Below are 22,602 nucleotides of genomic sequence, written 5' to 3'. Positions count from 1 at the left end.
ATCATAAAAAATACAATATATATTTTCCCTAATATTTAATAATTATGTTAACATATACACTTTACATAAAATTTATCTTTTAAAATCCCATACATTTTAATTACATAGAGTTATAATATAAGTATTTTAAAACATAATTATAATAATATTATATTTAAGTAATGTTGTTTAAAATAATTATATTAAACATAAATGTTTAATGAAATAGTACCAGTTTATTAAAGTTATTAACGTGTATTTACTTTAATTAATTCTTTTAATAATTTACAATATAATTATTGAAAATATTGATAAGTTCTTTCAATAGATAATTATATAGTAAATAATAAAAAAATATTTATATAACTTTTTACTTAGTGTAACAATATTTAAAATAAAAAGACTATGATTGTAAAATATTTATTAAATATTAAAATATTAATATAATAATAAAATAATTATTAAATGAAAACAAAAAATATTAATAGGGATAGAGAAGAAAAAAATGAAAATAAAAAATATTAAATCAATCAATTTTAATAAAATAAAAGGTAGAAGTCATTTGTAGTAAATATTTATAATTGTGTTTCCGAATAGGATATTCTTTTAATAATTATATTACATTTCAATTTTTAGCCATATTGACCAAATTACCCTTCATCATTTATAAGATAGCATTGACTAACTCTTGTCTAGTCGACAGGGATCCAAAGCTAATGTTCAGAGCTTCTGTTGTATGCCTCTGCATTTGAGCGATTTTTCTCCAGAAATCATGATAGGCATGGCTTTGAGGTTGGTTTCACACTCTATGTCTTTCACCTATTTCTCTGTTTGAATTATTCTCTTTCACCATCTTTTAAGTATAATGATTCAAAAAAATCAAGTATTTTTTAAGTATTAGATATTCTGCTCGCACTTTCCACTGTTGAATCCTTTGACTCACTTTGCTGTTAATTGAAATATTTTATTTACTTTACCACTTTGCGAGGTGGATGGATTGTGTACAGAGTTAACATCTAGGTTGATGAAATCAATGACTTTTTATTTGTTATACTAACCTCTGATCCTGCATGAGGATTTTTCTTTTGGTTCTTTGTTTTTTTTTTTAATGTTATGAATACTGCTACAACTTAGTTTTTGTTTCTGGTAATTGCTAGAAACCGTGCCAACATTTCCTATTCAAGGGCTTTCATTGCTGAGAGCTTCCACAGGCTGTTGTCTACTCAGACTGGAGGGTATGGAAATTTAACCACCAGTTTCTCTTGTCTTTGATTTACATTTCCTTTTTGAACTTGCCTTATGATGGCAAACTATCAGTTATTCTGATCTGAGTAATTGAAACCGTGAAGGTTGATTATGGGATTTTTTGTGAAAACAAGCAAAGGGGCGAATGACTGAATGTGTTCCTTAGGTGCATTAAAATTTATATTTCTGTCATGCTGTGTGTGTTTTCGGAGAGGACTATAAAGATGAACAATGAATATATTTCCCCGTTGAGACACCAGATTTTTATTTTAATGTAACTAGAGCAGGGATTTGGGGCTTCTATTTGGCACCTAATAAGTCACCCTAGTATTGGATTGACCATTTTAGAAAAAAAGTGGTACTTCCAGTTGCCAACCTATATCAAAACCAAAGATTGAACCCTTGATTTTGGTTTAGGGACTCAATTTTTGAAACACCTATACATCTTTTCGTAACATACTAATCTTTGATGGGGCACCAAAGACTCCACAACCTTTTAGTCCTGAATTTCTGCTTCCACCAATTATTAGATACATATCATATGATGCTCAGCATGCTAAAAATGTTATCAAAAGGATCTCTGTACTTGTGGCTTTAATTCACATTTGATGTTGAAATAATTCAAAATCCTTCTACAAAGTCTTTCTACTAATCCTCTTACGAAAAAGCATTGGATATTTTTAAGTTTCCGAGATATTGATGACTGTATTTGCTTTTTCTCTTAATACGTTTTTTCATAAAGTATTAGAATGATTTGTGAGATGATATAGCATTGCTCCCTGATGCGGTGGTTCAGGAAGCTGCAAGACAAGGTTGCACTGATCACTGGGGCAGCTAGTGGAATAGGAAAGGCCACAGCCACCAAATTTATCAACAATGGAGCTAAGGTTATTATTGCTGATATTAATCAACAGCTTGGTGAGGAGACGGCAAAAGAACTAGGATCTAATGCCACTTTCGTAACATGTGATGTCACTCAAGAGTCAGACATATCCAATGCTGTTGAGTTTGCCATTTCTAAATACAAACAACTTGATATCATGTACAACAATGCAGGGGTAGCCTGCAAAAGTCCTCTAAGCATTGTTGACCTGGACATGGCCTTGTTTGACAAAATCATGGACATAAATGTTCGTGGTGCAGTGGCAGGTATCAAGCATGCAGCACGTGTGATGATCCCACGTGGAAGTGGGTCTATTCTCTGCACAGCAAGTGTCACAGGTGTGATGGGAGGTTTGGCTCAGCACACTTACTCAATATCAAAGTCTGCAGTCATAGGCATTGTTAAATCGCTGGCTTCTGAGCTATGCAGGCATGGAATCCGAGTCAATTGCATATCACCTTTTGCCATTCCAACACCTTTTGCTCTGGGAGAAATGAGTCAGATATATCCTCATGTTGATAGTCAGAGACATGTGGATATTATTCACAATGCTAGTGTCCTAAAGGGTGTCTATTGTGAACCCGATGATGTTGCTAATGCTGCACTTTTTCTTGCGTCCAATGATGCCAAGTATGTTAGTGGACACAATTTGGTTGTGGATGGAGGTTTCACATCTTTTAAGAATTTGGAATTTCCTGCACCAGATCAAGTGCAGTAGAACTTTGTTCAAATTATATTTAGATAAAGGTAACAATGATGGAAAACCATCTTGGAATTTCAAATTTTAAATAAATAATTCAGTGAGAGTGAGTCAATTTCATTTATTTCAGTACTCCCATGTTTAGCGTTTGAGTGGCGACCACAAATGATATCAGTTTCACACCCAAAAAGGTTGGGAAACTCATGCAAGCATCAAGAGCCAGTTCAAATGCTTTAAGGCACCCTAAATTAGCATGCGATCATAAATGATACTTTTTTGTAGTTCAATATTTTTTTATTCAAAAGGCATTAGAGATAGAAAAGCTTTGTAGGGGGAGTTTCTGTTGAACCTGTCCTGTATGGCTGAACCAGTCATTCCAGGTCCTTCATTACTTTGTGATACAAGAATAAAACATTCCATGTTTACCTTTAGTTTTTAGCATTATAAAAGATGCTATAGCCATAGTCAACTTTGAAAAGATGGTAAAGCTTTTTATTCTCAGAGAACTTTTTGTTGCGCCCTCTGTTAACTTGATTGAATCTTGTAATATAACCAATCAAGCTTCCATCAATAGCCTTCTTTATAATAAACTTTACAGCACCAATGGACTACTTGACAAAGGGAATCACACTTTATAAGATTCTAAAACTAACATAGGTTAAATCAGCTTGGAATCTGTTAGATGATTGAAACTTAGGAACAACCATTTTGCAAATATCATCATTTCGACTTACACCATAAATAAATTCAGTCCAGTATGCATAAAAAACCTATGCAAAATCAATTTTTTAAGGAGAATAGTTTATTAAAGAGATCCAGATAGAACTTTTTTCATACTCACTGCCGGGAGTGTTAGCAATGTCTGCAAATCAATCCATCGCCACCACATTCTCCCGGACTAACCTACTTCAGTAGAATATGTGGATAGATTTCATAGCGTAATTAAATGTCTCATTCAATTGCTGCTCATAAACTTATTGTTGCGGATTTGTTTTGCAGACTTCATTCATTCATAAGAAAGTACCACTCAAGGCATGAATTTCTTCCCTTTTGTCCTTCAAAATTGTTGGAGAAAAATTTTGGTTCATACGATGAAGATTGGCTCTTGATAAGATTCGAGAGTTTAAAGGTTGATCATTAGTGACATACTGACATGATAATGAATTTCCCAATCTCACTGAAAAGGAACCCTATGAGATTCATTTCCTTTTCAGCAAACTCAGAAATAGACACCACAGTAAGATCACAAGACTCCGTGAAAAAATGGCCTATACTACAACATTTTCCAGGGATTAAAGTTATAATTCCAATAAAGATACAAGATTGTACTATAAGCAAATCAAACCAAAACGAGAAAATTAGAGGGAATCAAATTCACATCGATTGACAGAACTGTTCTATCCGTTGAGCAATGAGGTCAATAGCAGCATTTGCCGATGAGAATGCCCCATGGAAACTCTCTTTGTAGTTAATAGACTCCAGTTCACGGGCCATCTTCAACAGAATCTCACCCAGGTCTGTTTGCTTCTGTAGCAAAGAATTGTAGTATGAGTTGGCAGCCACTCGGCTTATTTCCACATTGGTTTCTTCTGGACAGTACTCATCATCCAACCATTTATGTAAAGCAACCCTAAGCCATTCTGATTCCTGACAAGTGAAAAAAAACAAAACAAAACATGATATAATTTATCCCCAATTACTTATTCTCTAAACTTGTCCATAATTGAAAACCAGTATCAGTTTGGATCTGAAAGCAACAAAAAGGAGTACCTGCAAGGAAATGGTTGGTTCTAACCAATGGTCAGGGACTCTGAGGTCTTCAACTTGGTCATCGGATTCTGTGAATGGGTGAGAATGGGATCTGACCCGGGTGGGAGAATGAGTAGGAGTATAGCACAGAGTTAGTGAAGAAGAAGCATGTTGGTTAGTCAGAGTTACTGCAATGGAAGATGGTGTGAATGCGATTGTGCGAGGGATGACAGGCGACACGATCATGTGCTGACCCAGATTAAGTTTCGAGGTTGTCATCATGGCCACTGTTGTCTCCTCTCGCTTTCTCTACATAAAAAACACAACTACTAATACGGACCATTCATTCGTAAACACTTAACTTTTTTGGATGAGGTCATACCCCACCACTCGTAGGAGTTGTGCAATTATTCAGATTTCTAAAAGAATGTTCTTTTAACCTTCTAGGATTTTTTTTATAGGTTCCAGAAAAGTTAATCGTAAAGCATTTGTGGAGCACCATGAGAAATTACGAAAAATGAAAAACGAGTATACGGTAATATGGCACTAAAATCATTTGATCAAACTAAATTTGCTTAAATTTTCAAGCGCCAAGGCATAATTCTGAAAATTATGGTTGACGATAGAAGCAATCAAACTTGAGAACCACAAGCACAGTCGTGTCGACGAAATGGCCATGTATTATTGTCAAGTATTATATCACAATCATTGATACTTTGCACGAGTATCAAGAAGACAGGTTCTTAAAACAACAAAACCAGATTTCGATTTTTGACCCTGTAAATTTTCACTGTGATTGCTATATTCCTATGCTAATAATAATAAAGCCAGCATGCACATAAGCTTATAACATTGCGGATCTCCGAAATTGCCAGGAAAAGGAAGAAATGTATTGGAACTAAAAACGACACAGAATGGCATAGAGAGAACAGATATAGATATATGGACTAGTCCTGCAAGCTGGTGGAGAAAGAGACGCAAGGCGGATCACTAAAGGCTTGTGGGATCTGCTGAGGAGATTGGATTGAGATTGTTGATACCATGCTTCTGACATATGATCATCTTTTGCACCATACACTGGAAATCCCTGCATTGTTTGATGGTACAAATACTAAAGTTAGCTACAGAAAAGGAAAGAAAAGAGAGTAACTAGCCAAAACAAAGCCTCTCAATTTTTTTTACCAGAATTTGCTTAAGTAAACGTTTCAATGTGTACATGAAAAATATATAAGGATGTCACTTAAAAGAGACAAGTATCAAATGAGAGGGTTTTTTAGAACTAAACATAGAGTAATAATATCATATCATGAAGGATTAATAATACATATTAGTACACATAGTTGAGGTAAATCTTTAAAAATATCACTTGACTTCTTTAAGTAATCAGGCAACGAAAAAATTGATCTTGGTCATGCACTTGTCACCAAAAAAAACCAAATTTGCTTCTCTTCATTCCCTTAAAAAATGTTGATGGTATGGTATAATTTCAAAAACTAAAAAGAAAAAAGAAAACAGCAGACTTTTTCTGGTTTCTTTTTGTGTGGAAAAAAGAATTAAGAAGCAATTGCAGAGTAAAAAAATATCATGTCATGACTGTTATTTAGAAGTAGAAACACAAGCAGAAAAGTAATAACAAAGTTAACTCCATATAATCTTGTTTTCATATGATGTTGTTAGTTTTGGTACTTAACTGCCATGGGTAATCTCGCAAGAACATCATGTCTCCATCATCATCTATGCAGGTCACATGCCAACCACTGCTTCCATTGACTAAGCTGCCTCCAAAATTAAACATCGAGTCGAGCTCAGCAATGAGTTCATCATATCCACGAAATCGGGTTAGATCAACTGCTCTTCCGAGAGCAGTTCCCAGCTTAAGAACCTGAAATAGTTAGTTGCCTTTGTTCAGATGTCTCAGAATGGGAAGAGCTAAGAATGTTTCAGCTACTTGCTATAGTATTTGAGTAATGCTGTCCTTTTACAAACATTCCTAGTACTTAACAAAGAAAGTATTAAATGAATAAGTAAATGCATTGTACGTTTTGGAAATATAAGTATAACATAGTAGAATTTAGAATTATTCACATTATATTATTATTTATTTATATCAGAATGTATCTCGAGGGTTCAAATCATAACCTATTACCAAAATGCTTGGAAAGTCAAGCAAGAAGGGTCTAGCATGCCAACAAATTAGTACCCTTTATCCAACTGGACATTTCTCTGGGATTTAAGATTCTCCACAAATGGCTATCTAGTTAAAACTGTAAGGGTTATCCAAATCCTTTTCCTGACACTGATGAAAAGGTTTTAATAAGCAATTTCATTCCCTAATCAGGCTGTTTCCTACTATTGTCCCCCTAGCTACCCCACCTACCTATATTTTACTTAGTAGCACTGAAACAATAGTACACAGCAAAGAGACACTTCCTACTAAATTCAAGAACATCAAACCGATGAAGGTTAAATCAGAAATGCTGAAGTACCTTTGTGCAGCTACGATTATTGACAGAACGACACTTCTTACATGTTTTCCCGGAGGTAACACACATTGGAGGACTAGAAAGCAGACTTGAAGTCTTGCTGAAACCAGCAAGTTGTGGTGAAGGGAGCTCCGGTTGCCGGTCAATTAAGTTAACTCCAAAAAGCTTGTATTTGCTACAACTGCCAAGATGGCCAAGTGGAGCATCATTTTCATTTCTAGATTCAGAAGGCGGCCATCCCAAGGATTCAGAACAAAGGGAGCTTAAATTTGAACTTGAAATTGACAAGTCTTCATGTGGCAATGACGTTGATCTTCCAAGAGATTTATGAAGAATGTCTTGCATCAGAAAGGGAAGCTGGTTGAGATTCTCCTTCCCGAATTGTGAGCCACGGATTGAGAACTTCGATGGGTGGATTACATCAGTCGATGGTGGTCTTTGCAATGCCCGTGAAGTACTCAGGCCACTGTAATCTTGTCCTTGCAAGTCCCTATCCGCTACCGGCCTGGCTGAACTCTGAGCAGCAGCATCTGATAACAAGAGAATTCAACTAGTCCACAGTGCTTAAATAAAAGACAACATGTCATTCTAATTTCTAAACACGGAAAGTTATAGCATTAACATCTTTTAGCTTCCTCAAATCGAATTTTACAGGTAAGTCAAACTAGAGATGAATTTACAAGTACTGACCATCCATGGCAAAGACATTTAATCCAGGCAAAGGGCGCTGGTGAAGTACATGTGCCTTTTTTGGGTTGGGGAGAACGGGAATGTGCTTCTCCATGCCAGATTCCAAGGGCTCAATCCACCAAGGACAGACCCTTTCAGGGTGCATGAAGGCATCTACTATGGCATCCCATTGCACCTGAGAAGAGATATAAGTTTAATTGAATCGAGTAAAATAAAACATAAAGGTATTATAGCTTCAAAAACCTACATCTAAAAGACATAGAAAAAGCCTGATTTACCTTGAGACATCTCCATTCAGAACCAGGCCACCTAATGCTGTCAATAACTTCATTACCAATTATCGTACCTGCATATCTGGTTACTCAAATAAAAAGGCAAGAGACCTGATTATGAATTGTTTCATTGTAGAGACTATAATTATCATTTAACAGCTTCTGTACGTTTCCCTTTTATTTTCTTAGTGATAGATTCATTCCAAAATCCATGACTCGGCCAAACTTTCAAATCGTTACCTTCTTAAAGACTCTTCAACATCACACTGCATCTGAACTCTCGTTCCAATTGAATAGTCGGGTACAGTTGACTTCAAATAGTTTTTCAGAGGAATGATAAACTCAAAGGGGTTCGTCCTGCAAAAGATGCGAGTAACAGACAGCTCATTCCAATTGAAACTTAAGTCCAAAGGGCGTTTGTGTGTGTGTGTATCACACACACGTATACACATACAATGCAAGAAAAGTAGACATGTTCTTTTTGAATTTTCAATCTGATAAATCCTGAACAACTCACCAAGGGTGGTAATAGACAGTGAACATGGATCCTGTGGCGACAGCATGGGAAGCACTAGCCAAAATTCCAAGTTGCATGCTATGACCCGATATCAGAGATGAAGAGGGGGATGCATTGCTGTGATGTCTAATTGCCCGACGAATCCCAACACGAACTTCTCCATACTCCCCACTGCAATAACACAACCACCATCCTTCTTACTGACACTTCTATTAACATTGATTCATTAAATAAACCTAATCATTTAGAATAATATTACGAAGCTCCTCTTCTTGTGACGTTTCATAGGAAAAAACTTGTGATTCTAACCAGAGTTCCTCTGGGACAGCACAAACATAATTCATGGATAGGAGGGAAAGGAGACAAAGAGACAGGCAGAAAGTACCTAACAAAAATGCATGAATCTCCAGCAACAAGTTTCTTTGCATTCACGAACGTGCTCCAACCGCTAGTTAGCAAGTGTCGTTTCGGCTGACCTGCATTTCATTTGAAAAAATATCGAACCCAGAAACTAAACCAACATTTCTTGCAAAAAATATGTGATTTATTCTACTTGGCATCATATATTTGATGAAAATAAAAGTAATCTAAACATACCACGGTATATGTGTCGAAAATGCCACTCGAACCCGTGCAAGTCCTTCGCAACAATTTCCTGTGAAGGCGTTTGATGAGTCATGTCCTGTAATATCAAAGAGACAGAGACCTTAAACAAGTCAAATTCCTCAAAAAGAAAAACACAAATAAACGACAGATGATAAGGATTCCAACCAGGGGACGGAAGCATTCATCAGCATGTCTCTTCGGAATAGAGAATCCACCATGTGTACTTGTGTCTGACGGAGTGAGTACCTTACCAAAGGAGTAGGTTGTAGTTCTGCTAGGAACATGATTGTCTTCGTTCTCTAAACCAAAGTGATTTTGCTGCAAAGATCCAAGAAATAACCAATCCTATTAAAACATTATCCTTGTTTGCATGTCGTACAAGGTAAATTGCCATTCATTCTTTAACATTAAAGTCTATAGAATACTAATATCATATAATGAATGAATACCATAAAAAATATCATAACAATTACGGTTGCACATTAAAGAAGCAAAAATGGAAGAAGGTGAAGGTAGCCAACCCTGGGCTCCGGAACTAATGTAACTTGAGCAAAAACCTCATCAGTGTAAGTTTCGGCCTGCAAAATCAAATATGTACATTATTTCCAATATGCAATAAACATTTGATGTAAACATTGATACTAACGCGAGTAGAAAGATGATAATACCTGTAATAGAACACACGCGACTCTGCATAAGATCTTAGGAGGCAAATCATACACAGGAATTTCCATGTGTCCATCTTGCTGATGCTGAGTAAATGCAGCAACCTATTCCACATGCCAATCATTCGATCATGAAATGGTGTCATAAGACAGTTTATAGGTTTTGCAAAAGACAGAGTTTTTGCTACGCTAGTGTGATCTAACTTTAGTATGAGAAGTCACAAATGGTCAAGGACGAAAAAAGATAAACCAAAAGCATTTGAAAAATAATTATCGTCAAATAAATGAAAAATATGATATAAGACAAATACTAAAAGCATTACAATACATTACTACTTATAAGAAATTGCTAATAATGTAGAGTCATGATTGTCTAGAACATTAAAAAACAAAGAAAATGTTTAAAAACTTACTTCTAAAATAAATTTGATGTCCTTATATATACACACACTTATTTTAATAAATAAGTCAACAAAAACAACGTTTTGATATTATTTTATTAACTCTTTCTTGCTTAGATTAAATAAATATTTTAAAGAATCACTAAATAATACTATTTACATGCTAATATTATCAATTGAATTTTTGCGTTTTTTTTTTGTTTTAAATATGAACTAGTATATTTTAAAATAATAATTTAAGAGATACGAATAGCATGCTAAAACAATTATAAGAGGTGGAATTTTAGCCACGGCTAATGTGATCTAATCTCTCATAAATAAAAATCAAGAACATTTGAAAAAAACGTCACGGTCAAACAGAGATGAAAAAACTTACATTAGTCATATAGCTTCATGTTATTTTAATAAGGGTTTAATGGTTATTTAAATAAAAATATTATAAAAATCTGCAATTATTGATGTTGTTTAACTTAATGGTGTCAACTGAAATGATTGAGTTTTGTTAATTAAAAAAGCCAAACTCATTGATTTCGAAAGACTAAAAGAGAAAGAACTTCAGTAAAACTAGTGTAATCAAGTATCAGACAAATAGCAGTCAATGACAAAAGAAAACCAGAGATCAAAGGAAAAATAGGATAGATTAAAGACATCATAACTCTGACAAACACACACTTGTCTTTTAAAATAAGTTAATTACATTACTGTTTTAATAATTGATAAAACATTGAATACATTAAATATTTGAAAAACATTATTATTAGTTTTATTATTATTTTTAATTGTCTCAATTAAAACACTTGAGTATAATCTAGAAGCCAAACTCAAAGGTTTCGCAAATTTAAAAGAAAGATAAATAAACCCATTAGAGGTCAAATGAAGAGCTTAACAGTATTTTTTATTTCTAAAACAAATCTTGAAATTGAAGAAGGTTCGTCAGAAGTTAAAAAAATAAACTTTTATCTAAATATTAAAGTGGTGGTTAGGGACATAAGAAAAAGACTGATCAAGGATATTTAGGATATGATGGCTACCAAATAAACAAAGATGAAGAAAAGGAAATGGGAGAAATCCATAAATTTTACAAATTAAAAGAAAAACGAACTTGTCTCACAAAATAAGTCAGGTAAGGTTGTAAAACTATTTTAATAATTGATAAAAATATTGAATGAAAAATATTTAAAAATGCCAGAAACATTTGAGCAAAAAATATCAATGTCGTCTATTTTGTAATTGTTTCAATTAAAATTCTTGAGTGGTTTTTAAATTCCAAAAAAGTTAAATCATAGATTAAGAAAAGGAAACTTTAGCCCTCTAGAGTAGTTTAAGTAAATTCTTTGAATCAGATTACTTTAACAAAACAATTACCTGTTTTTATATATTTCTTTTTTAAAAAAGCAAGCTATTATTTTTTAATAAAAAAATCTTATGAAACGCACTTTAACTATAGAGTCTTAGTTGTCTACTAAACACAAAGTGACCAAAAGTTTATTTGCAAATTCACTCCTTAGGTTTTCGCATTTTCCAAAGCATGTGAAATGAAGAAACAAAAATTGTATACATCATTCATATATATGTCTCCTTTGCTTCATTATAATTGGTCATCGAAAACACAGACATCAAGAATATACTCCATAAGATTCTTATCTATCATAGATTAAGAAAGTCAACAGTTGAAAGAAAACATAAATCTTATATAAATTGAGTGTAAAAGTATGCTTGAGAGGTAACGATGTTTTCCCTGTTCACAAATTTGAAAACATAAAATTAAGAAACAAAGTTTTACATTGTTACAAATAACGCTTTCTTCAAATAGTTTAAATTGGTAATCAAATAAATAAAAAGAATTATAAGAATATCATACGCTAAAAGATACGTTCAAAGACTAGAAAACGTAAATTCTATAAATTTAATCTGTATTTGAATTATCCTTTGCACATCGTTCAATGCTACTAAACGTGACCCAAGGATTTACGTTAAACGGAATTTCTGATGGAAAAAACAAACATGCAGTTAAGAGTTACACTTATTTAAAAAAAAACAAAAAGTTAATAAAATAATACGTAATTAATAAAAATATTAAATAAAAAAAGCACTGAATATAAAAAAGTAAGCATAATCGTTTCAACTGAAATGTTTAGTATTTTCTGAATTCCAAAAAGAAAAAAATTCAATAAAGCTTTATTAAAAATGAGCTTCAGCCAACCAGAACAATCTAAGTATAAAGGGCATTTGAGAGACGACACTACATTGTACAGAAACGATGAAACCGAAACCGGGAGAGTGAGAAAAACAAAACTTTAAGTGTCACAAATTAAGTAAATGAATATTTTTAAAAAATGTACTAAATATACAAAAAATAATAATTTCCATCCGGTTCCTAATGTTTTAATCCCTGTGAAAAAAAAATGAGAAAGCAGAAACGCGTCCTCTCGAATTCATACGAAGTCAAGTTCAATGTTTACACGAAAAAGTATTAAGTGAAACCTATTAAATTAAAATCAGCAAAAGTAAGATATACACAATTAAAAAAGATCAATAATCACGAAGCAAAATTAGTTGACACAGGAAAATTGCATATTTCAAAACGATGTTTTCAACCCTCATCATCAATAAATTTGTTTACATTAAATAAAGCAAAACATATTTTATTTTCGGAAAAGGAAAAAATAAATAAAAGCTGTTTGATTTACAATGAACAAGGAAGACATGGGAATTGAAAACATTTGTGCAATAATTGACCCAATAAAATTAACTGAAATAATAATAAAACAAAAATAATAGATGACAAGACAACCTTGGAAAGTTACCATCTTTGTTGTACAGTCAACAGAAAACATGAGTAGAATTGAGAACGACAAAGACAAGATTGGAAGTAAAAGAGAAAGAGAGAAAGAAAGAAGGAAGAAAATTGAAGAACCTGCTCCAAGTGACCTTGTGGGAAGTAGAAAACCCTCTCTCCAACACGAGGAACATAAACGGAAGACCCCGCACATGCACGCCACAGCTCTGTGTACAAATCATCTGTGCCACCTACCAAACCATAACAAAATATCAGAATTAAACCACAAAACCGATCCATAAACAAACAGGGCACCGGATTCAGAAGAGATGAAAATCAAGAACTGATACTGATTCAGTTCAACATTCTTGAAACAACCTTAACCCGACACCAATAAAAAAAAACAAAACATAATAATCAGTAGTTGTTGACTCTGATTTGGTGGAGCGATTGTAAAAATATCTGTCCTGGTAAATCCAGCAGCACAGATTAAAAGAAAGAAAGAGAAAGAAAAAGTAAAGTAACACTATTGTATTGAAGGTGCCTGAGAAAAAGAGGAAAATGAATGAGTCCGTGGTAGTAACTATAGCAGTGACAACAGTAACAGTACCTCGGTTATGGGGAAGTCCATTTCTGGGTGCGGCTTCCATCTCTCTCCTCCTCCTCATGGAAGGCAAAGGGAGGCGGAGAAAACGAAAGAAGAAACGGAGAAAGCGAGAAGAAGAAGAAGGAGAGAAAGAGAAAGTGAGGACACGTGAGATTTAAGAAGGAGCGAGAGAGGCGTGTCCTGTTGTTCGAAACAGAAAAAGAAAAAAAAAAAAAAACGTTTCAAACAATGTGGTTCATTGATTCATGAGAGTTATGTTACAACACTATGCGGACCCTTACTTTCTCTCTCTAAACAGCTACATCTCTCACTCTCCTCCATGGCCATCCCACCTTCACAGTACTAATGCTCAACGTGCGTTCCGGTGCGCGCAGGTGTAACATAACAACACTGGAAATCAGACAAAGACAAATTAAGAGTTTTAGGTTTATGTTTGTGTTTATGTTTATGTCTGTGTTAATGTTTTTGTGCAGTAAGGTGCAAAACCCTTTGCTTTTATTGTTCCATTACTCACTCGCTTGTTCCCTCTCTCTCGGCATCTCTCTTCTCTCTATCATCACACACCAACCGTACTGCGTATTGCTAACGTGCGCTTATACGATCGAGGAGAAGAGGCGTTTGTTAGTTGCTTGCACCGCCCTTGGGGTTTGTCTTTGTGATGGTCACACCTGAACCGTAACCATAACCATTGATTAATTGAGTTAATTGGGTTATTAATTAATTGAGTTAATTGGGTTTGGATGAGAGTGATAAATGATTTTGGCTTTGATTAATAAATTAATTAATTAAGATATGAGAGAGAGTGAGGGCATGCGGGTACTTTGCATGCAGAGGCAGCGTCAGTGATTGCAGAAAGGGTTGTACGGATACACCATTCACACCGTTCAGGCTATTATGGCTGGCTGCTGCATCACTATTTCTCTTTCCTTTTTTTTCAACAACAATTCACCATCTTTTTGAAGTGTTTATTCATTTTGGTTTTACCATGTACATCATATTAATCACTTCTTTTCTCACTCCAATTTTTAGTTTTTGCAAATTTTACTGTTTAAGATTATTTTGTTTTATTTTTTCATTTTTAATAATATGAACGTTTGGGAACTAATAGGAGATGACTTTTGATCTATTACTATGTATATTATATTTTTAAATTACATGTTTTATTATTATTATTATTTGGTAATTTTGCAATTTATACTACTAAACTTGCAATTCCATAAATGTTGATAACCATATTTTGTTAGTGTTTTGATGGTCATGCTACATTTTTCATTGTGTTGCTTCTGGTGTAACATTTTTTTTCACAATACTTATATTAATTATTAAATATTTCCACTTCATCACACAGGTGTCAGCATCTATTTTATATATTATTTTCTAAAAAAATTAAAATTAATTTTTTTTATAGAATATCAAAAAATATGTTTAACTTAAAAACAACAATATAAACTTATACAATTTTTATTCCAAGTCTTTTTAAAACAACTTATAAATCATATGAACATGTATTAAAATAATAATTTATATACTTTATTTATATTCCACCCATCTATTCTTGTTGATACATGATGAACTTTTTCATTAAACAACTAGCATCCATCTATTTGCATGGTTTCATAATGAACTAATTCAGGTAACAACATTGACTGTATAGTTTTTCATATTGACTTCTCCAATTATCGGTTCTCCAGTTATCGTTGTTTACACCATACATTACAAATATTTAATCAATTTTGGAATTGCTCACATGTCAAATGTTAAATCAAATTTAAGTTGTATTTATCATACTATTTTATTATCACTTTCATTATGAGAAGTGTCATCATAATAAAATAAAATTATATGATAGAAATTCAATTCTTATAGTATACTAGATATATCTCTTATTCGCATTATATAAAACCTCTTTTAATTTTCACTATATAATATTTTTTATATAAATCAAATATTAACAGAGTGAAAGTTACCTCGTTTGAAATTTTAGATTTAACATAGCTCGGTTCACTAACCCCACCATAGGTTAGTCACTTAGTGAGTCAATCCAACCCGACTCACTTATTACGAGCTGAAAAAATTCGAATCCGGTTCAACTCACCACGAATTGATGGGTTAAACGGGTTAACTCACTAGCGGACTTAATTATAAATTTTTTTTAATTCTAATCTAAATAAATTTCACTTTAACTCTAAAGACAATTCAAAATAAAATAAAATAATATTGATAATTTTTGTATCACTTGTTCATTTATAATATTAGAGTGTTGAATAGATAAATCTATAATATTTCTCCCTTTTTGAAACATCTTTTTTTATCTCTTCTATAATATAATAAAAAAAATGCTAAATTAGTTGGGTTAGTGAGTCAACCCGACTCACTACAGGTTCAATCCGGATGAGTCTGATTCTAAGTAAGTCGGGTTGAAAACTAACCCGCATAAAAACATTACATTTTTTTCAAACACAAACCGGTTCAAATTCATGATGGACTGAATTGACTCACGATACAACACATTTTAACAACACTAAATTTAATTTTAATAGAGTGATTTTCTCTGTAAAAATGATTATATTTCCCATACATCACATGTCATATCACTACCATATCATCACAAATCTTAATTTGTATACATACATCCAAATCAATTTGAATGCTAATAAATTAATTACATTTAATCGTTCGATACGTTATAGTAATACTTTAATACAACTTTAACATTTAGAAACACGTTTTTCAAAGTTTTAAAAATACCCCTTTTCTAAGTCTTACACTTTGTGATTTTTTATCTTACTTAAAACATATTCCTTTTAAAATTCCCTATATCGCATATTGTGCATCATATTTATAAAGATAAGAAAATATAGTTTTTATTTTAGATCATAATTCGGTTATCGATGAGCCGAATTCTAACATTTGTTTTTGTGAATAGTGGCCAAAATATCAGTTAGAATTTGGTTCCTAGAAGTCAAATTCTGAACTGGTTTTTTATTTTTTATTTTTATTTTGAATTTCATTAAAAGAAAAGGAAAAGGAAAAATAAAGAAGTTATATGTTTTTTAATGAGAAAATATGTATTTATATGTTTGATTTTTTAAGTTGTTTTTGTAATTTCGTATAGTTTTCAAATTTTTTAAATTATAGTTTGAAATATTTTTTCTAAATTTGATTTATTAAATATTAAGATATGAAAATAAAAATTACTAAAGGAACATTATATGAATATACAAACAAAATTGTATTATTTGTTAAAGCATTAGAATACTAGCATGAAACAGTATTAGAAATTTCATCACAAGTTAAAACCATTATAAGGGTGGCATGACATAAAAATACTTAAAAAGAAGGAGATTACATTGCAAACCATGGTGTAATGGACTCAACCATAATTTAACAAAATTGAAAACTATACGAAATTACAAAAGCAACTTTAAAAAAAAATCAAACAAATTAATAAATATTTTGTTATTACAAAAACATATAACTTGTTTATTTTTCCTTATTTTTTTATTTCAATAAAATTCAAATTAAAAAAAAAACAATTTAAAATTCAGTTATCCTAGAATCAAATTTTGACTGCTATTTTGGTCACCATTCAAAAAATATGAAGGTCAAAATTTGGCTCTCCAATAACTGAATTGTAGCCTAAAATCAAAGTTGTTTTATGTGTATAAAGATGGTGCACAATATGCTATATATGAAATTTTAAAATGAAAATTGTGTTAGGCATGAAAAAAAATCATGATTTGCTCATATAACCAATTTAGCACATTGCACTTTGTCCAACCCAACCAAAAGTATGAGCAAATTCAATGAATTTTAGTTATGCCAATGAAATTAATTTCTTTCTTAACCCAACCAATGGTATAAACAAATTCAATGAAATTTAGTTACGCTAATGAAACTAATTTCTTTCCTAACGACTACATCACTAGAATGAAATTCACACCACATGTCATATAACTCCCATATCATCACAAAACTTAATTAGTATACATAAATCCAAATCAATTTGAATGTTAATAAATTACATTTAATCGTCAGGTACACTATAATGATACTCTAATACACTATAATGATACTCTAATACAACAATATTTTCCCTTGCTTAAAACATATTCCTTTTTAAATTTCTAACATTTGTTTTTCTTAATAGTGATTAAAATATAACTCAGAATTTGATTTTTTGAAAATCGAATTCTGAACTAGTTTTTTTTTAATTTTATTAAAATAAAATGAGAAAAATAAAATAAAGAAATTATATGTTTCTGTAATGAAAAAAATACGTATTTATATGTTTGTTTTTCTAAGTTGTTTTCTTAATTTCGTATAGTTTTCAATTTTGTGAAGTTATAGTTTTGAAATAATTTTGATTTATTAAAAATTAAGAGATGAAAATAAAAATTACCAAAGAAAAATTTTATAAGTATATGAAATAAAAAAAGTGCTTAATTGTTAAAGCATTAGAATGATAGCATGAAACACAAATACAAATTTTATTACTATAAGTTAAAACCATTACAAAGGTAACATAACACAAAAATAATTAAAAAAAAAAAGAGATTACATTACAAACCGATTGTTTAAGTGGTCAGAACCATAATTTAACAAAATTAAAATCTATATGAAATTAATAACTTAAAAAATTCGAATATATATATATATATATATATATATATATATATATATATATATATATATATATATTTATTATGTTAGTTATACCACATTCACTCTTAAATAATTCATTAAATCCTTACTTCATGTGAACAAATATGAAATATTAATTAACTTTTAAAAATTAAGAACAAACATACTTTTTATAATGTACATTTAATTTATTATTATGTTAATTAGTTAAACCAAAACTAAATTTCATTGATTCATAAATATTCCATTATGTCACATAATAAGTTATGTTCCTAAACTTTTGTTTTTGAATATTTCACAATTAATGAATTAATTGTACGAATAATTAATTACATTTATCAGTATTTGTTTTGGTGACTTTCTTAAAATCAATTATTTGAAGTGATAATTTTTTATATTATGCAATTTAAAAAATACAGTTTCACATGTAGTTGATTATTTTAATAATAATAGATTATACCGGTTCAACAGTTTTTTTTTTTTGAGTTACTTTGAAAATAAAATAAATAATTATAATTAAAACTTAATTGAAACAAAAGTTCTTCGGGTATTGATTGCAAGTGTTGTAGATTTTTCTATTGCAAATTTTCATAAATCTTTGTTTGTTTTTTATTTTTTTTCTTGTTCTTATACATCACCAGTGGTGTGGTTCTAGACATTTAACTTTTTTTTAGTATTCTCTATTTCTTATTGAAAGGTGTTTAAAAAAAGTTATAAATTTTCTTGTATTAATTACATACAAATTCTTGTAATACAGTAGTTTAACAAGAAATAATAAAAGAACCTAATTAAAATTGTGAAAACTAAATTAATTGTACATACTTGTTGAATCAAATCAATATAGAAATTACGTAGTTAAAATCTACATTGTTGTTGAATGTTGATTGTTCATTTTAACTATCTTAGTTTGATTTTTTAACAATTGTTATTATTTTATCTTTACCTACTTCATCAAAGTTTAAATTCTATTTTAACTATACTTTCATTTCCAATAAATTTTAACTATACTTTCATTTCCAATAAATTTTACTGTTTAATTTCTAACTTTTTGTACTTTGTCACAAAGATTTTAATTTTCACGATTTATTCACATTTGTTTTTATAAATTCATTGTAATGATGTAACCACCAACACCATAACTTTCTACTTTAGTGTGTCTTTAAGGTTACCAATGTTATTCCTTTATAGGAAAAAATAATTGAAAGTAAACATGAAATGTAAATATTTAGAGTAGTTTTACAAAAAAAAAATGTTACTAAAAAGAAGTATGTTTTTACTTTCCTTAAATACTTGCATACTTTTATTGATTAATTATTGTAATTATTTTTTACAAGATAGCTAATTAATCAATATTTAAATGGTTTTGAAAATTTGGAATTTTTATATTTAAATGGCCCTGTATTATATTAAGTTTCATTTAATTATAGTTTATTAAATCATTTTAAATTTAAAACTGTGTTTAAAAACTTGAAAGAGTCTAAGATATATTGGTTGTGTAGTAAAATTTTCCATAAAATCTAAAAAAAACTAATAATTAATATTAATTATAACTATTGTATTTATTATTTTAATTTCTTTTATAATTTTCGATGTGTTCTCTTATTTATTGTTATTAGTTTTATTGAAACTTTAGTTATTTTATCGTTGATTATTCGGCAATCAATTCAAAGTATTTAATGAATAGTTCGTTTTAATTTCTATAATGATGGATGTCTGCATTTTCTAGAACATAAAATAAAATAAAAATATAATTTTGTATCGCCATTTTCTAACATTTTGTTTGCAAAGTTTTAATAACACATCATAAAAAAATCTTGTAAAAAAATATTTGAAGAATTAGTTTGTAATAATTTATTCGGTGTTGAAACTTTTGAAAACATGAAAATAAAAGATTGTTATGTAAACGTTTTGTTTGAAAAATCAAGTTTACAATTTTCAAAGCATAAAATAGAAAAATAAAACTGTGTAGTTCACAGGTAACGATCATTTGCATAGTTTAAACTGACAGCGTCACGCAGAGAGAGATTGATAACATATATTGAAAAAATTGTCATAAAACAAAAACTAGAAAATCAACATTGAAAAAGAAAAGAAAACCGTAAATCTTAAAAACGCAAAAGTACGTTTGATAATCGTTCCTAATGATGTCTTCGATGTTCACATTTTTCAAAGCATGAAATTAAGAAATTATTATGAAACTTGCATTAGCTGTCAACAACGAGAGAGGTAAAAGGTTTGTTTGGAAATGTAGTTGTAACGATGCATAGGATAGGATGTTTACAATTTCTATAGCATGAAATCAAGGTACAAAGTTTTATTTCCTTCTTTTGCATCTTTTAATGACTATTAAAAATACACAGGGATGATAAATACTAATAATGTATTATTATCAATCACAAACTATAATATTTAAAATGGACAGAGAAAATGTAACTAAGTATAGAAACACAATAACTCATTTATAATCATGATTCATGGTTCCGACTTTTCACAGCATAACGAATCAATTCAAGAAATAATTGTAATATAAGATTATTTTTATGATTTTAGCTCATAATTAAACATGATTTTATTTTTTCAAATATATATGCATAATACGAAACTTAAATGATCGTCAGCTTGTCTACATATACATATGTAAATTTAAGAAATATATGATAGAATACAATATTCTAAATTCACTTAAATTAGGTTTTACTTAATTTAGGTTCACTTAAATAAGAGATTATAAATATAATTTAAAAATATATTATTCATCATTTATATCGCTACTTTCATATTGCAGATATTCATACTTATTGTCATAATCCTTAAAAACTCCAAGATAGTGGAAGCTAGGTGTCAAGAAAATTATTCAAATTTTCAGTAAGTGGAAGACAGATGGCTGTAGGAGAGTGGACCGTCGGTTTAGAGCATGAGGTATTTAAGTGAAAATTTTGAAATTCGATCTCACTTTCTGCATGCACCCTTCTTCTCCAAACTGCTAAACCCCGTTTTCTCCTCCTTCTCTCTAGAATTCTCCATCTTCTCTCTACCAATTCTTACCTTTCTTTTTCTCCGATCATCATTCAGGCAACACTTGAGTATTTCTGGTGTCAAGAGTTTTCTATTGCACCGATCAAGTTGTGGTTTAAGCTGGTGAGTACTTCTCTTCTAAAACCGTTCGTTTTCTGTCACATGCAAACCCAAATTCTGGTTGCATGAGTGTATTATCACATTCTGATAGAAACTTTGGTCTTGTATTTGGTTTAGTTTTAAATTAGTGAGCTCTAAGTGTATAAGACTGGTAAAGGTGAACCCTATTCTGCATTTGTGAGCGTGCGACTACCTTTAGAGGTAAGGGAAGCTTATATAATTTGATTAAGATTCTTGTTTTGAATGATTACATGTTGATTGATTGTTAAATGAATATGAAGTATAGTTATTACTGCATTTTTGGGCTGTGTGAGTGTTTGAGTATAAATGATGAGGAACTGGGTTGATATAAGGTTAGATCTTAAGTTAAGTTTGTAGTTCTCTGAGTAATCCTGTGTTTGTCACCGAAAGTCATTATTGACCGTTCGGTTTTCCTTTGAGCATTCGGTCTGTACTGGATCCTTCCTTTGGGGAGAATTTCAGTTGATGACTGATCGGTTTTATCTTAATATACTTGTAAATAAGTGTTGGGTCTAAGTGTAGTTGTCCCTTCTTATTTGGTAATAAGTCTAGGACAATATTCAATATTACTTAAGCATATATTAGTATATTTATCCTCCATTAAAAACAAGTTATTTGTATCTATATTATATATATACAAAACCTTTATTCTATAAGTTCAGTAGTGCTTGGTCATAAATCAGGCGCTCGGTCTCGTTAAATAATCTACTATTACTATTTTGGAATAAGAGTATTCGGCTAAACTCAATAGTGTTCGATCTCTACAGTGCTCGGTCTCAGAGTAGCACTCGGTCTCTTCAATGTTAGTCTCAAACCAAAAAGCTAAGTATTATTAGTGTTCGGTATCATACTAGCTCTCAGCTTCTTCATAGTATCTAGTCTGTTACTAGTATTCGGTGTCAAACAGTATTGGTCATAATAAATGGTGTTCGGCTTAGAGTCTTAGTATTCGGCCTATGCTTAGTAGTATTCGGTTTACACTATTAAGAGTGTTATTCCATTCGGTCTCTTTCATAATCATGATAAAAAACTCTTTCGGTTATGTTCTGTGTATAAGTGGAAGACCGCTCGGTCATACACTAAGTGTCCAACTGTTTTAGTTTAGATAGTATTCAAAATGTTCAATTTTGGTTTCAGATGAGATCTATTTGTAATTGGTTCGGTTTAATTATATTATGGAATATGAATGGAATGGTTTTGAAATGAAAGAGTATTCCAGGGAGGAA

General features: G+C 30.9%; 3 protein-coding genes across 5 annotated transcripts; 1 reads left to right on the top strand and 2 right to left on the bottom strand.

Moving 5' to 3' along the window:
- Positions 1–679: 679 nt before the first annotated feature.
- On the top strand, positions 680–2,939 carry LOC108327988 (zerumbone synthase). Of its 2 annotated transcripts, XM_017561747.2 has the most exons (3): positions 680–771; positions 1,137–1,214; positions 2,021–2,939. In XM_017561747.2, the coding sequence occupies exons 1-3, from the start codon at positions 716–718 to the stop codon at positions 2,823–2,825; spliced, it is 939 nt and encodes a 312-aa protein (XP_017417236.1). In that variant the 5' UTR covers positions 680–715; the 3' UTR covers positions 2,826–2,939. The 2 variants fall into 2 exon arrangements, with proteins under 2 accessions (XP_017417236.1, XP_052729877.1); XM_052873917.1 differs by lacking the exon at positions 1,137–1,214 and having other exon boundaries at positions 683–771.
- A 1,124-nt stretch (positions 2,940–4,063) lies between these two features.
- On the bottom strand, positions 4,064–4,913 carry LOC108328438 (uncharacterized). Its single transcript, XM_017562305.2, has 2 exons — positions 4,578–4,913; positions 4,064–4,454 (listed from the first exon to the last, which is right to left on the bottom strand). Exons 1-2 carry the CDS (start codon positions 4,836–4,838, stop codon positions 4,182–4,184), a joined length of 534 nt encoding a protein of 177 aa, XP_017417794.1. The 5' UTR covers positions 4,839–4,913; the 3' UTR covers positions 4,064–4,181.
- A 305-nt stretch (positions 4,914–5,218) lies between these two features.
- Positions 5,219–14,101, bottom strand: LOC108327968 (auxin response factor 2A). Of its 2 annotated transcripts, XM_017561722.2 has the most exons (15): positions 13,858–14,101; positions 13,580–13,756; positions 13,108–13,220; positions 9,793–9,894; positions 9,646–9,702; positions 9,290–9,442; positions 9,116–9,200; positions 8,904–8,994; positions 8,519–8,689; positions 8,242–8,358; positions 8,008–8,083; positions 7,730–7,904; positions 7,043–7,569; positions 6,248–6,438; positions 5,219–5,643 (listed from the first exon to the last, which is right to left on the bottom strand). In XM_017561722.2, the coding sequence occupies exons 2-15, from the start codon at positions 13,635–13,637 to the stop codon at positions 5,547–5,549; spliced, it is 2,013 nt and encodes a 670-aa protein (XP_017417211.1). In that variant the 5' UTR covers positions 13,638–13,756; positions 13,858–14,101; the 3' UTR covers positions 5,219–5,546. The 2 variants fall into 2 exon arrangements, with proteins under 2 accessions (XP_017417211.1, XP_017417210.1); XM_017561721.2 differs by having other exon boundaries at positions 13,580–14,101.
- Positions 14,102–22,602: the final 8,501 nt, after the last annotated feature.

Source organism: Vigna angularis, chromosome 2 (assembly GCF_016808095.1).
Source record: "Vigna angularis cultivar LongXiaoDou No.4 chromosome 2, ASM1680809v1, whole genome shotgun sequence".
Classification (NCBI taxonomy): domain Eukaryota; kingdom Viridiplantae; phylum Streptophyta; class Magnoliopsida; order Fabales; family Fabaceae; genus Vigna; species Vigna angularis.
This window is presented reverse-complemented; position numbering and strand designations above follow the sequence as displayed.